Source organism: Hippocampus zosterae, chromosome 3 (genome assembly GCF_025434085.1).
Source record: "Hippocampus zosterae strain Florida chromosome 3, ASM2543408v3, whole genome shotgun sequence".
In the NCBI taxonomy this organism is placed as follows: domain Eukaryota; kingdom Metazoa; phylum Chordata; class Actinopteri; order Syngnathiformes; family Syngnathidae; genus Hippocampus; species Hippocampus zosterae.
In genome coordinates this window covers 13,810,434-13,826,768 of record NC_067453.1, presented here as the reverse complement: position 1 = coordinate 13,826,768, position 16,335 = coordinate 13,810,434, and the positions used below count along the sequence as shown (strand labels likewise).

Sequence of the window (16,335 nt, the reverse complement as noted above, 5' to 3'; positions counted from 1 at the left end):
GGGATCTCCCTGGGCTAGAGATAGGAAGGATTTAATTATCTAATGTTCCCATTATCTCACCTTGCATCTCTGTGGAGGGTTAAAATAGATGAGTCCTGATGGGCTTTCACAAGCTCTACTTGAGTCTTGAGCTAGCTTTGACTGAGCATATGCATGGTGGTCTGCATGTGTAGCCAAGTTGACTTCTTGTACAGGAATATTAATGTTGCATTCAAGACTAGGCCATGTAAGATATCCGCACAAATTGTACCAGGGAAATGATAATAAACACAGGTCCGTTGTTTCCTTCCATTCCAGCACGCTCATGTGTGATTTGACACATTTAACTCTATAACTAAAGTGGGGGGATGCATGTTTCAGACATTCCTCCTGGCTGAAGAGTACCATCGTGAGTCCATGCTGGTCCAGTGGGAGCAGGTTAAGCAGAGAGTGTTGCACACACTCCTTGGAGCAGGAGAGGACGCCCTCGACTTCAGTCAAGATGTGGAGGTACAAGCCTCAGCAGCCTTCACATTTGTAATAAAAATGAAATGTGTGTCCTTACTCCTCACATACTGTGTAGGCAAATTATTGTTGCTGTTTTGCAAAGCACAAAGCTGCTACAACATGACAGATTGAAGTCATTGTCTTTTGTATAAAGACCCGTTTTTTTTTTAAACTTGTGTCATGAAAAAAGAGCTTTTCCCAAAATAGAATGCCACGTCCACCTCCTACTTATAAATAATGAAGACAAAAGGAATTGTGTCTATTTTTGGTGTATTTCACACGTTTGAAGACCGGTTTCTCAACGGTTTAATATAGCAGGTTCAAAAAACATCTTTTGTTTTTTGTTCTCAATACGCCATATCTGTGAGAGCATTTCTTAGCTTCACCCTAGCTAAGTTTAACCTATTTCTGACAAACTGTTTGCACCAGTATTAAGTTTATAACTTTTTTTATTTATAATTTTAATTCATCGTTAAGAAATTGTGTGTTGTTCGATGGAACAACAGAATTACAACTGTTGTCGAAAACTTGCCAACTGGCTGAAGACTTTTCGATTTTTATCAATTAAAAACAACAGTAACACCACCAAAAGGTGTGTATAGATATATATAATGCAATACATGCTGATTTATATAGCGCTTTCACAACAGCTGCAGCTGTAACAAAGCGCTTAACAAAACAGTTAACATAAAGTAAAGTAATAAACACAACACATAACAGATAATATATACATATGTCTATATATATATATATATATATATATATATATATTTTCAATACATCTATTTGTATTGCTCTCACTCTCTGTCTCTCTCTCATATATAATATATATATATACACACACACACACACAGTATATAGCTCTACCTTCACCACTTGCATGCGAGAATAGCAACAGAAAATGTACATATAGCTTACATCAAAAAGATTCTTACATCTATGGAGCGTAAACAGTTGGTTGTCACTGTTTTTGTTGTAGCCCAGCTTTGTGAGTGAAGTAACAGCACCAGGAAGGAGTGCTTTGGACAGCGTGGAGGTGGCCTACGGGCGTCAGGTGAGTTAACTTAGTGGAAATCATGGGACGACCTGGTTTTGTTGGAACAAGCAATTTCATTCCTTTTTGGGTCACAATGGCAAAACTCAAATTCACATGATGTACATTTAGATTCTCGATTGACTATTTAAATTTTTTTTTTTTTAATCGTTTTCGCTGTTATCAGTACACATTATTAAACAGATATATATTCTGAAGGATATATATACAGGTGTATATATACAGTATATACTGTATATATGTTTTTTTTCTAAAATGTTGATGCCAATGTGCATAATGCTTACACATTAACCGCCCTGTGAGTTTTTATAATTTAGCCCTTTAACACCACCACAATGGGTTCGAAATAAAACACGATGTGATGAAGAGTCAACCCCCCCCCAAAAACTATATACAGTATATATAGTTTTTCCCCCACATCCTCATCGAGTTCGCAACAAAGGCTCTTAGGGTCCTGTTCACCTTATACAACTCCTAGCATTCAGTGATCCATGTATGTGGCATCGAGTCATAGGCTTTCTTGTAGTCAATCCAGGCTGTGCACAGGTTGGTACGTCGGGACCTCCAGTCTTGTGCGACTGTTCTGTCAACCAGGAGCTGATGTTTGGCTCCTCTGGTATCGCTAGCAATGCCCTTCTGTGCTTCGCTCATGTATTGATCCATGTGTCCACTTATCTTAGCCGCACTTATCTATGCCTGACATGAGCTTCCATGTTGTGGAGAGACAGGTTATTGGCCGATAGTTGATCATGATCAGGATCGTTCGCCCTTCGGTTAGCTCTGTATTGGAGAATGACAGAGCGAAGATCCTGTGGGACTTCCAGATCCAGACTGACAAGATGGTAATGGCGAACCAACCAGATATTGTGATCATAGCTAAAGCGCAGAGGAAAGCCGTTGTAGTGGATGTAGCGGTCCCAAATGATGGAAACATCAGAAAGAAGGAACACGAGAAACTCGAGAAATACCAAGGGCTCAGAGAGGAGCTGGAGAGGGCCTGGAAGGAAAAGGTGACAGTCGTGCCTGTGGTGGTCGGAGCACTCGGGGCAGTGACCCCCAAACTAGATGAGTGGTTGCAACAGATCCCGGGAACAACATCGGACATCTCAGTCCAGAAATGTGCAGTGCTGGGAACAGCAAGGATACTGCGCAGAACCCTCAAGCTTCCTGGCCTCTGGTAGAGGACCCGAGCTGAATGAGGGACGGACACCACCCGAGGGGGGGTGAGACGAGGAATTATATACATATATATAGATATAACAACCATTTTATCTAGAGTACCTCTTTTTTAATAGTCTTTGGATAAAGTGACATAATTTAAAATAAGAATAATAATATAGGGGCGGCCCGGTAGTCCAGTGGTTAGCACGTCGGCTTCACAGTGCAGAGGTACCGGGTTCGATTCCAGCTCCGGCCTCCCTGTGTGGAGTTTGCATGTTCTCCCCGGGCCTGCATGGGTTTTCTCCGGGTGCTCCGGTTTCCTCCCACATTCCAAAAACATGCGTGGCAGGCTGATTGAACACTCTAAATTGTCCCTAGTTGTGACTGTGAGTGCGAATGGTTGTTCGTTTCTGTGTGCCCTGCGATTGGCTGGCAACCGATTCAGGGTGTCCCCCGCCTACTGCCCGGAGACAGCTGGGATAGGCTCCAGCACCCCCCGCGACCCTAGTGAGGATCAAGCGGCTTGGAAGATGAATGAATGAATGAATAATAATATACAGTAGACCCCCCCGTACTCATTGTTTAGCACCTGCAGATTCACCTATTAGTGAATGTTTACCCCTTTTTGAGAGCCAGCTCTCATTTTTCTACTGATTTTGTAATAAATGTCAATCTGAATTCAAACATAATGTGGATTACATATAAATGTACCCATGCCTGATCATTAGATAGAAATGAGGTCACAGGAAGACAGATCAAATATTATCGATTGATGAGGGAGCAGAGGAGCATTGTGGGTAAATTCTCTCTCTCCTGTTGGCTATCTTTCTTTGCTATCCACTCTGACCGTCTCCCGTTCTGTTTGTTCTGCATCTCACAATATGTGTCGACACATTGCATGCAGCATCATTTGTCTAGTTTTCGTCATCTTTTTTGAAGACCTCGTCAGCATTGTAATTGTCTTCTTGTTGTTTTTTGTTGTCAACCATTTCACTCGATGGTCATAATGTTTGCCTTTAGTGTGGAAGCTGAAGATGGAATGGTAGACTTTTTAAAAATATTTACGGCATGATTTCAAATGTGGCAATAATTTTTAATGACTGAGCATTTTCCTGTCTGCTGGGTATGTAATCTGTTTTTATTTGTTTATTTGTAACTGTCACGTCCTGTTTTAGATCTACATTTTCAACGAGAAGATTGTGAATGGTCATATTCAGCCGAATCTGGGAGATTTATGTGCATCTGTAGCAGAAAGCTTGGACGACAAGGTAATATCATGTAACTGCAAATTAAATATGCTTTGCAGTTTTGGATGCAGGCATTTCTCATTAGCTGCCATCTTCCCTCTAGAATGTGTCAGACCTGTGGCTCATGGTGAAACAGATGACCGATGTTTTGCTGGTTCCTGCCAAAGATACGCTGAAGAGTCGCACTTCAATTGAGATGCAAATGGCATTTGTGCGGCAGGCGCTCGGGTTCCTAGAGAATAGGCGAGCTTCTGTATTCACTTCTCACTCTAATTAAGAAAGTTTTAATGATGATGTCGTCACTAAATTCAATGTGAATATGCAGCTGGCTATGGTTATTGTGGCTTTACTGTGGCTTGTGTCTCCTATCTTACAGTTATAAAAATTATACCATGGTGACTGTGTTCGGAAACCTTCATCAGGCCCACCTGGGAGGGGTGCCGGGAACGTACCAGCTTGTACGCAGTTTTCTTAACATCAAGCTACCCGGTCCCCTGCCTGGCATGCAGGTAATTCACGCTTTGAATGTGCAACATACAGTCCTAGAATTCCTGTAACTCGATTTGCTATGTGTGTACCGTAATCCCCCTTTCCCCCATGTGGGGACTACATTCTGGAACCCTACCACAAATCGCCATTATAAGTGAAAATCTTCAATATAGAAATACCACATTTTAATACAGCCCTCGCCATCTTTTTATAGATTTCCTGCACATCATTTTAAGGTCTACAGAAAGACTTTTAAAACAATAGTACACATTTAGAACACATAACGTAAATTGAGAGAGAGCACGAGCAGTGGATAACAAAAATATTGTATAAACAGCACTGAAAAATTGAGTAACGACTATAGCAGCTACTGCCTAGACAGCACACATTAAAAGAAATCCTTTGTCGTGGTCACTGTCAAGTATATACGGACGGTACACACACATTGTGTTTTCAAACATTATGTGACCATATTTATAAGTTCAAAATTACCAGTGGATAAAATACCAGAACCTGTAAAAATGTACGAGCAGCCCACACCTTGCCGGTCTGTTCAATTGAATGGGCCGGTGTGGCGCGGTCTGCATCCTATTTCCGTCGCAACCTACGTTTTAGTTGACTGCCACCATCTTTTTGTGGATTAATAAAAAGTCATACTACATAAAATATTGGATGGGGACCCTCAAAACACGATCCAGGCATAGTTCATATCACTGGGAAGTCCACACAATCACATCGCCATGTACTGCCTCAGTGCATACACAGACATCTCCATGTGCGGGGGTGAGTAGTTAACTTTTTTTCCTCAAGCCACACCATACATCCATCCACATTCTGAACTGCTCATCTGCACTACGGTCGTGCCTGTACAAATTGATACAGAACAACACACATGTTGATGCAGTTAATACACACACGCACGTACACAAACATAACAAACACTTCTGTTGTAGCATAAAATTACTATTTATCATTAAAGCACAGTTGCAGTACAATGTGAATTTAATTATATGTAATATATTGCTGACTTTGCTGATAGTTGTCAATAAGTTAAAAATACTACACTTTATGCATCTTTTTGGACTGATAGTTTGTTTCTTTAAAAAAATGCTTATTTTATCCACTGAACCCCTAGTAATATGGTCATCACATTGTTATCGAGACATCTGGAAAAAATACAGAGACATTCAATTTTAGCCCTATCACACAGCCCTAGTATTGAGTATTAATGCAAACGGTTACCAGTTTAATACTTCTTAAGTAACTCAAATTTACTCAAATTATTCGGTGGTAAATCCTCTCCATGTTGTTGTTTCGCCTGCTTTCACTTCTCCATGATTTGGTCATACGCAATGATGGCCTTTGACAGAGACTGTTTTTTTTTTCTCCCTGTTTTGTTCTTTTTTTAATTGTCCTCATTGCCAAGATCTACACCAATGCAAGTGTTGTTTACAAAAAAAGCCACAAAAAGATTTGATATGCAGCTTACTGGAAAGTGGAGCTTTTTTTTTCAGTTTGTTGCAATGCATTAACCCTCACGTCTGCTCATACAACAGGATGGTGAGATAGAAGGCCACCCATTGTGGGCTGTGATCTACTACTGTCTACGTTGTGGAGACTTGAATGCAGCCATGCACGTAGTCAATCGAGTGCAACACCAGCTGGGAGACTTCAAGACCTGGTTCCAGGAGTACGCAAACAGCCCAGACAGACGGTGAGAATTTTTTATTTGTTTTAATGTTTACACACACACAAAGATGCACACATTTCGTTGGAGTTTTACTTGTAATAGAATACTCTTCATGGAGTTCATCTGTTCTTTCTTTGTCATTTAGCCTTTCCCCGACTTCGGAGAACAAGCTTCGTCTCCACTACCGCAGAGTACTGAGGAACAGTTCCGATCCCTACAAGCGAGCTGTTTACTGCCTCATTGGGAAATGTGACGTCAGCGATAACCATGGGGAGGTGGCGGACAAGACGGAAGACTATCTATGGCTAAAGGTAAAGTATGTCTGTTTCAAATCTGGGCAGCCGGGTGTCCCAGTGGTTAGCGCCTCGACCTCACAGTGCAAAGGCACCGGGTTCAATTCCAGCTCCAGCCTCCCTGTATGGAGTTTGCATGTTCTCCCCGGGCCTGCGTGGGTTTTCTCCGGGTACTCCGGTTTCCTCCCACATTCCAAAAACATGCATGGCAGGCTGATTGAACACTCTAAATTGTCCTTAGGTGTGAGTGTGCGTGTGGATGGTTGTTCATCGCTGTGTGCCGTGCGATTGGCTGGCAACCGGTTCAGGGTGTCCCCTGCCTACTGCGCGAAGACGGCTGGGATAGGTTCCGGCATCCCCCGCGACCCTCGTGAGGATAAGCGGATTGTAAAATGAATGAGTGAGTGTTTCAAATCTTTGTTGGTGAAATTGTTCTCAGCATACCCATAAACAGAAGCTTGCTCTCAATGTAAAGACTTATAATGCAAGTGTTATTCTGTTTCTCGGGTCGCTATTTACTCTCATCTGAATGACTCTTGCATCATTCTTTCTCCTTGCAGCTGAATCAGGTCTGTTTCGATGATGATGGCAGCAGCTCACCTCAGGACCGACTGACCTTGCCACAGCTACAGAAACAACTACTGGAGGACTATGGTACGCAGTCTTTCACAGAACTGCAGATCAACTGTGAATCTGTATTTTTTAATTTTATTTTTTGTAATTTTTATTTTGCAACATTGTAGAAAAAGGCAGTAAACTTACAAAGAGAATCCATTTGCTTTTGCTTGACCTCGTTAATGACCGGACGGATATCGTGTAAAATCAAAGGTCAGTAACCAATCTAAAACTGAATCCCAATCCACAGGCTTCACAAGAAGACTTGTTGGGATTCCTGCCAGGTGCCTTTTAATATGTCAAATAAAATGTAATCTTACACTTAAAATCTGTCAAGCTTATAATAATCAAACAACACATTTATTTGTTTATTAATTAATTAAAACATTTTAAATAAATTGGTAAAGCCATCTTAAATATTGAGTTAACTTCCCAGACTGTTGCATTGTTAGTCGCTGGATGTAGCCAGCTATGTAGATCTTTTGAGCATAAATTGTATTCCATCAGTGATGATGAGAAAGACCCGTTTCAACCGTACTGAGCTGCTCTTAGTCTTTCAGCAACCTCACAAGTGACAGACAACTTCAACAGTCAGGAAAATGTTGTCATCAAACATTCCTAAACTTGTTTGAAAAGGAACTATCCATGTGTCTGTGACACCTCCCCCCTAAAAAAAAGACATCACGGTTTTCTCCCTTGGCTGTCTTTGCACAATGATCGTGCTGCATTCTGATAAGATTGAGGGATGCGCTCAATAGCCCTCACTCTCTCTCTCTCTCTCTCTCTCTCTCTCTCTCTCTCTCTCTCTGTCTCTGTCTCTGTCTCTGTCTCTGTCTCTGTCTCTCTCTCTGTCTCTCTCTCTGTCTCTCTCTCTCTCTGTCTCTCTGTCTCTGCCTCTTGCGCCCTCTCTGCTCATGAGGAAGTGCAGCTTCAAGCCCCATTCCGTTTTCCCTCGGTGCCTTGGCTCCCTCAGTTGCCTGGCGCCATGTTCCCCGTTGTCCTCCATCTTGCTTAACAGTGGGACATGGAGCCCAGAGCTTTCTCTTTCGCTATGTTTCTGCCAGAACTCACCCGCCTCGCTTGGCCTCTACTGTCTTTCTTTCTCCGTATCCTGTGCTCTGTCCTTCTCTTCTCTCTGGTTATCCTTCATTTTCATTCAGTCCTCTCACAAGTCCTGTGTTGTTTCTCCACCATCCATTCCCTCTTTTTTGACACCCTCCATTTGTACGTTTGCTCCTTCTAAAACATCCGCCTTCTTTATCTTTCTTCTCTCATCCTTTTTCCCTCTCGCCCTCTCTCTCTTCTCTCTCTCGCTCATATGCACGGTGCTTTTTGAACCAAAGCACTGCCAGTCTGAGATAAGCCTATAAAATGGCTGACATAGTCCACCCTGTTCCACTCCTCAAACTTGGAGGCAGCAAGAGGATTAGGCCTTATAATTAAAAAGTAAACTTGATGACTAAGTACCTGTGCATTCGAGAATGTTTTCTAAAGTCTTGTACTTCCATGTTAGTTGCCATAGTCAGACAGTCAGAATATGAACTATTAGATCTCTAAAGTATAGCTCGTACGGTTTATGTGGAACAAATTAGACATTCTTTTGTGTCTGAGTAAATTTAAAGCCGTGCCACATTTAATTGCGTTTCTATTGTTCCCAATGTTGGAGTTTCGCTGTGCAGCTAATGGGTCCACCTGCAGAGTTTGACGGAAGCAGGCTGTTTTCACCCTCATTTGCTGAGCGTGGGTGTTTCTCTGCGCTCATTACAAGTGATGTGGAACCAGCAAGCTACTTACTTTATTGTAACGTATGAAAACTGAGGCCTCCGCTGCACTTACAATACCGCCATTTCTGTATCGTATTTCCTTCCTTCCACTTTGTTCTGTTACAATCAAGCATCCGCTCGTTGTTAAAGGTACCGTGTAGAATTTAGTGACACTTAGTGGTGAATTAATAGGTTTAAGCTCGAAGCGTGGCCATTTTGAAGCACGCCACTATGATGCCTCAGAGAATCTAAATTAAAACTAATTAACACTTGAAATCTATCAGTCTGTATTGAATGAGTGTATGCATTACAAAAGTTTAACTTTTAATATAATTACTGAAATCTACGTTTTTATGATATTCTAACTGATTACATTAGAATTTATTTTGAAACATGAAATATGCAAGTATTTCACGACTATTCCAAAGTTTTAAGAATGGCAGAGGTTTGTATTTAATTTTGTTCTTTTCTTTCATCCAACAGGAGAATCCCATTTCTCTGCAAGCCAGCAGCCTTTCCTGTATTTCCAGGTCCTATTCCTGACCGCTCAGTTTGAGGCTGCCGTGGCATTTTTGTTTCGTGTTGAGAGACTTCGGAGTCATGCCGTACACGTAGCATTGGTGCTGTATGAGCTACGGCTGTTGCTGAAGTCCTCTGGCCAAAGCGCTCAGCTGCGTAAGTATAAGAACATACAGTCGGATGAGGGAAAGACAACGTGGTTTTTCAATTGGCATCTATGTGCAGTGAGTCAAGAGCCCGGCGACCCCCCGACTGTGCGCCGCCTCAACTTTATCCGCCTGCTCATGCTCTACACTCGCAAATTTGAGTCCACTGATCCAAGGGAAGCCCTGCAGTACTTTTACTTCTTACGGTAATTTGACTCAGTTTTGCTTTTTTCCCCTTCACATATAAAAGAAAAATTCCAAAATGTGTTCAAACACATGCAATACCTATGTGCAGAAATGAGAAGGACAGCCAGGGGGAGAACATGTTCATGCGGTGTGTCAGTGAACTTGTTATTGAGAGTCGTGAGGTAAGTTGCATAATTTGCTCCAACATGTTTTTTTGGTCAATTAACGACAAATAGATCACAAGACAACCGATTGACTTGTTTGATACTCGGGTATGTTTACTGAGCCTAAAAATGAGTTTCATCTGCATTACCTCTCTTGGATAATGCCCGCACCCGAAAACCAAAATAAATGGGACAACTTTCATGAAATTATTAAATAAGTTCCGGTGGCATCACTGAGTTCATCAAAGTCCTCTTCAGAATCATGTTGCAGTGGGTGTGGCTTTAATTACCGTGCACCTTTAGGCAGATTGAATTGATAGCTTTGGAAAGCATTCGCAAATCATTTCCAAATACCAGACTTGTTTAGACATCCACCAAAATATGTATTCAGAGCAACATCTTAATTTGATGGGAATGTTTTATCTTTGTCTTTTGCAGTTTGATATGTTACTCGGAAGATTGGAAAAGGACGGCAGTAGGAGGGTAAGAACTTTCCCTAAAATCAGAATTTTTCCTCACCTTGAGTAACTAAAGTCCAATTGACCTTTTGAAGTGTACCGGTTCGTTTTTGGTCTTGAAAGAACTGTGTGTTCAACTGACTGCTATTTAATTTGATTTTCTATGATAAACCAGTGTTCATTATCTACTAAGGTACATGTAAACAGCTCAGAATTTGTTCCCTGCAATTCTAAATGTCCTTAATTTGACTGTCGAACAGTTGAGATGAACCTGAAATACAGAACAGGACACATGATTCTCAATAAATATAATTAGGATCGAAATTTTAATTTATTGCAGGGGTTCAATTCAAAAAGTGAAACTTCCAATGTATAGATTCATTAAATCTTTTCCTACGTAACACTAGAATTTCTTGCAATGGTAAATTTTGGTTTTTAGTTCGCTGTAAGATCTGTGTGCAATGAATCTGTATAGTATGAATTTCACTTTTTGAAGTGAACTGCTGAATTGAAAGAGGTTTTCCAGAATATTATCATTTATTATGCATCCTTTCTGGAAGGCGACATATTTCAAAGGTCCTCGGCTTCAATCAATACTCCTGGCATGATTCACGTTCCTTGTAGCGTATCAAATCAAGATGTCCCCATTCCACTAGCACCTGATTTTTCTTCCGTCTTTCTCCAGCTCGGGGTCATTGATAAGTTCGCTGGAGATACCAGGGCTATCATTAGTAAAGTGGCCTTGGAAGCTGAAAACAAGGGTTTGTTTGAGGAAGCCGTCAAACTCTATGAGCTGGCCAAGGTGAGGACACCTTCGTCTTTGTCACACTTTCTTCCAGAGCAGTGCTAATCTAAACCCTCCTATTGTTTCCTTTTGCCCGTGTTCTCTGTGTTTTCTGCGTCATCACACCTTGGCCCTGGGAAGAATCCAGACAAGGTTTTGGAGCTGATGAACAGGTTGTTGAGTCCTGTCATTGCTCAGGTCAGCGCTCCTCAGTCTAATAAGGAGAGGCTAAAAAACACTGCGGTGGCCATTGCGGAGAGGTCAGAACACACTGAAACTTACATTATGCATGATTTGAAATCCTTTCAAGCTCATAGAAAGGATTAAAGCAGATGATTTTTCGTCTCCACCTACAGGTACCGCTCACAAGGGATAGCAGGTGACAAGTTTGTCGACAGCACTTTCTACCTGCTTCTGGATCTGATGACCTTCTTTGATGAGTACCATGCAGGGCATGTCGATCGCGCATATAATGTGAGTTCTTCAGAACTCGTTGTTTTTGCCACTTATTTGCGAGGAGAAAGAAGATAATCGCTGCATTTGTTATGTTGAAGTGTTGTAGCTCTGATAAGGAGCAAGATGAAGTGAGGTTCATGGCCTTAATGTTATCCCTGCCTGTTAGGTGATGGAGCGTCTAAAGCTTCTGCCCCTCAGCCAGGACAGTGTGGAGGAGAGAGTAGCTGCCTTCAGGAACTTTAGCGACGAGGTGATGATGAGCTCTTGAATGAAAATAGAAACATTGTGATTCAGTGATGTGAGACATATATGGTCTTCATCCTCCGTAGGTGCGCCACAATCTGTCAGAGGTGCTTCTAGCCTCCATGAACATCCTGTTCACGCAGTACAAGCGTCTGAAGGGGGCGCCAGCTGGCACACAGGGACGAGCCCAGAGGACGTTGGATGACAGAGACACGGTGAGGTTGTGAGCTGTTTAGGAAGCACATCAGCAACGTTCTACCCGAAACTTCACAATGTCATCCTTTTGATATTTTGTTGATTGAGTTACAGCTTAAAAAAAAAAACCTCATAATCTCAGAACATCGCATAAAAGCAATCCAAAATGATTTTCAAGATGAAAATTAGGCAGCAATTGGCTGTCTGCAAGGCATTTTTCCAATTGGTTAGTGAATAAATAAAATATGATTCTCACTTTTGATATTGAACTGCATGAACTTTTATAATGAGATGCACTTGTATATATCTTCCAGAACTACTTATTTCACATATTTTTCCCCATTTGCAACCACTTAAAATTGTCATAGTAAGTTAACTGGAAGAATAATCCATATTTGACAAATCAATCATCAATCATTCAGACATTTCCTCAAGTACCCATATGAAGTTTTTGGTATTTTTTAATCTGCTTATCAACCGATTCCAAACGGTATTGTTGATTTGACACATCCCATCAAGCTCTGGTTGTGCGGTAATCTTCACTTGATGTCTTATGATCACAGCAGCTGCGCGGTCAAGCTCGAGCCCTGATCACCTTCGCTGGAATGATTCCCTATAACATGGCTGGAGACACCAATGCCAGACTGGTGCAGATGGAATTGCTGATGAACTAAGATATCACTGCACACAGAACCAAAAACAACTAAGGGACGTTTTGTTGACATCCACCGATTACCACACTCTCATTTTCATCATCTTATTTTAATGAGGCAAACATGCATTGTTTGTGTTTGCATGCGTATCTTGTGTTTCATCATTAGTCTATATCTTTTGATCCTTTCCCCATTGTACTGTTTCATATTTGTACTGCAAGTTGTTTGGAATTAAAAAAAAGTACTTTTCAGTTGTTGTTCTGTTCCGTTCACATTTTTGCTTGATTTATTCACTGCTTTATTTGATTGCATGCGTTTTGGGTTTCTAGAAATAGAGATTCTGACATGCTTCTGTAAAATCTCTGGTCAATTTAAATTTTTACCATAGCACTGTTTTTTTTCCCCCACACAGTCCTCCAGGCTCAAACATGTTTTACATGCACTCAGTGGGCGAAGCAGCATGGTCTATGTTGTTAGCCTCGTTTTGTATTCTGATGAACAAGTGTATATATATGTGTGTGTATATACACACGCACACACATACCATACGTACATACACACAATAGTATTTTGAGAGTGGTGAGAGTTATGTGTAATTTGCTGACAGCCTTCATTTTGGGAAGCAATATCGCGCCTGCTATGTGCTCTACTATTCTGTGTGTTCCATACTCTGTGTCCTTCAGTCTGGCCTGAGAGAACACAGATGGAGGCTCATTCTGTCAGTGCTCCACATATACACGTGTGAGGTTCACTCGGGGCCACAGACCGACTGAGCCAATAGCCTCAATTATATTCATACTCATGTTTTTTTTTTTCACATAAGCCTGGGTTTAGTTCTATCACTTGATTGGCGACATCCAGCTTGTTCCGCTCAACTGATGCAAGCATCATGCAGCAGCAAGTGCAGAAGACTTGTCCCTCAGGTGTGTGTGCCCCAGCTGGTGTTGTGAATCAGGCCGATGACAGAGACCGCCTACAAGCCGGCTATTTCACAACACCAGGGTGGCACTGCACCACTGCCAACGAGGACCAACTGCAAAAAAAACCACAGGATCCACAATTTTGGAATGACCTACAGTATAGTTTCCTTTTGTGTGTCATAAAGATTTCACAAAAGGATAAACATTTCTTTTAATGTGTGCGTACTACAATTTTTTCATGGTAGTCAATAAAATGTCATCGACTACTTATTTGACTTTTTTTTGGGTCCTGTTTTACTGGATTTTTCATGTCATTTAAAATCCATCCATTTTCGAATCCACTTATTTTCACGAGGGTTGCAGGTGTTCTAGAGTATATCCCAGCTGTCATCGGGCAGTAGGCGGAGTACACCCTGAACTGCTGGTTGCCAGGGAATCGCAGGGTACACAAACAATCATTCGCACTTTCGATTACGCTGAGGGACGAGTGCCCTCTTAACCTGTGATGCATGTTTTTAGAATGTGGGAGGAAACTAGAGCACCCGGAGAAAACCCACACAGGCAGATGGAGAACATGCAAACTCTGCACAGGAAGGAATCGAAACCCCACATCGCTGCACTGTGAGGTGGACGTGCTAACCAGCCGAGCACTGTGCCATTTAAAATGATGACAAATATTTCACTAACATCAGCCTGCAATCCATCCATCATGCTATCATGCTGCCTACCTACAAACCCCTCCTAATACACACACTACATATGTCAGTTTGCATAATTCAGAATAGAACAGATTATTCATTCATTCATTCATCTTCCTAACCGCTTGATCCTCACTAGGGTCGCGGGGGGGTGCTGGAGCCTATCCCAGCCGTCTTCGGGCAGTAGGCGGGGGACACCCTGAATCGGTTGCCAGCCAATCGCAGGGCACACAGACGAACAACCATTCGCACTCACACTCACACCTAGGGACAATTTAGAGTGTTCAATCAGCCTGCCATGCATATTTTTGGAATGTGGGAGGAAACCGGAGCACCCGGAAAAAACCCACGCAGGCCCGGGGAGAACATGCAAACTCCACACAGGGAGGCCGGAGCTGGAATCGAACCCGGTACCTCTGCACTGTGAAGCCGACGTGCTAACCACTGGACTACCGGGCCGCCTAGAACAGATTAGTTCTGTGTAATAATGAAAAAGTACAATTTTGATGAAAAATTAAGTTTAGCAAAACATTAACAGAACTGTTTAATCTATTATTTATCAATGTTCTGTACTATAGTGCACACAAATGGAGAAACTTAGCTTGTAGCCGACGTGTGTACATTTTGAGCATGACGTCTCTGATCCACTGGTTAAAGGACACTTTGATTCTCTCCTCTTTCATCTCAAACTGCTTCAAACAACAAAGCGTGTGATGGAAAAGTGGTTAGAACTGCATGACTGTCCGTGTTTTATGTTATGTGTTGTGTTTATTATTTTACTTTATGTTAACTGTTTTGTTAAGTGCTTTGTTACAGCTGCCGCTGTTGTGAAAGTGCTATATAAATCAGCATGTATTGTAGAGTATTGTAAAAATCCAAGGTTTTAAAAAATATATATATATATTTAAGGCACACAAGCACATACTAGTGGAAGATGATGCTTGAGTGTTTCACGCTTGTTCTTTGGGCATTGTTGACCTGCAGAGCTGCCTAGTCACTCACTAGCGGTCTATTAATCACAACCTCTTCTGCTCCTCTCACAAGCAGATGGAAGACAAGCAATGATTGTGTCTGGGAAAATGGCCCCAAGAGCCTCTGGGCATGTGACACAAAATGTGGCATACTTATTCTATGCCTTTGGAATGCTGTCTTTTCCAACCAGATACATATGGTGACCTGTCTACTTGTGATACATTCAAAATGCTTCTGTTCAATCTGACAAAAGTGCATCCCGTATCTGGTTACCTAAAAGATTCTCACCTGTTGCTAGTTCTTATTTGGGCCCCAAAAAGGTCAGCCAATCATCATGACAAATTCCTCTGTCTAAAACAGGGGTGTAAAACTCATTTCACATTTTGGGCTGGATACGGGTTCAGTAAATGTCAAGTGGGCCAGGCCACTAAAATTATACTATATTCCGCTATAAATAACCAAAATATCATGTCTTTCTTTTGTTTTTGGTATAGTGACGCACAAGAACATTAGGAAAATGTTACAAAACATGTCATGAAACACCTGAGATTTCCTTAGACACGTGCAATTTACTTTTATCATTCACATATATACATTACAACTGATCCCACTGATTGCACAAAGGCACAAAACTTTAACAAGCAATTAGTATTGAAAAATATAGTAATCTTAAAATTAAGATGAAACGAGATTTATAAAGAAAGGCATTTTTAAACCATTTACACATGTGCATATCAAATCTAAATGTAATCCCTGCCAACACTTTACAAACTAAGGAGAAAACAGTGTACCTCTAACGGATAATCCATATATATATTTTTTTTTTCTCTTCTTCTTTCTACATACATTCTTGCTGCTGGAGGCTGTAAATTTCCCCATTGTGGGACAAATAAAGGATATCTTATCTTATCTTATATATAGCATCTTATTAAAAACATGAATTCTGTGTCTTTTATGCATTTTTTTTACTTTCAAATTATCTTGTGGACCTTCTTGGGGGCCGGTTTCCGTCTGCGGGCCATATGTTTGATACCACTGGTCTAGCACATTCGGCCAAGTACAGTGGAGGAATGTTAGATTGACTTCCTACTTTTAACAAATCACAGTGAGGCAACGGTGAAGCAATGTGACAGAATAGACAGG

General features: G+C 41.5%; 1 protein-coding gene across 3 annotated transcripts in view; it reads left to right on the top strand.

The window, feature by feature from the left end:
• Positions 1-12,856, top strand: part of nup93 (nucleoporin 93) — a 28,847-nt gene extending 15,991 nt beyond the window's left edge. For 2 of the 3 annotated variants that reach the window (XM_052061668.1, XM_052061671.1), the window contains 18 exons: positions 361-489; positions 1,466-1,540; positions 3,877-3,969; positions 4,052-4,191; positions 4,325-4,457; positions 5,994-6,151; positions 6,273-6,438; positions 6,981-7,074; positions 9,282-9,473; positions 9,543-9,669; positions 9,759-9,831; positions 10,252-10,296; positions 10,957-11,073; positions 11,197-11,315; positions 11,412-11,529; positions 11,678-11,761; positions 11,841-11,969; positions 12,513-12,856. In XM_052061668.1, the coding sequence (XP_051917628.1) occupies positions 361-489; positions 1,466-1,540; positions 3,877-3,969; positions 4,052-4,191; positions 4,325-4,457; positions 5,994-6,151; positions 6,273-6,438; positions 6,981-7,074; positions 9,282-9,473; positions 9,543-9,669; positions 9,759-9,831; positions 10,252-10,296; positions 10,957-11,073; positions 11,197-11,315; positions 11,412-11,529; positions 11,678-11,761; positions 11,841-11,969; positions 12,513-12,623 (2,103 nt within the window). In that variant the 3' untranslated portion in view covers positions 12,624-12,856. The remainder of the gene's footprint in view (positions 1-360; positions 490-1,465; positions 1,541-3,876; positions 3,970-4,051; positions 4,192-4,324; positions 4,458-5,993; positions 6,152-6,272; positions 6,439-6,980; positions 7,075-9,281; positions 9,474-9,542; positions 9,670-9,758; positions 9,832-10,251; positions 10,297-10,956; positions 11,074-11,196; positions 11,316-11,411; positions 11,530-11,677; positions 11,762-11,840; positions 11,970-12,512) is intronic. The other variant, XM_052061669.1, reaches the window with a different exon arrangement.
• Positions 12,857-16,335: the final 3,479 nt, after the last annotated feature.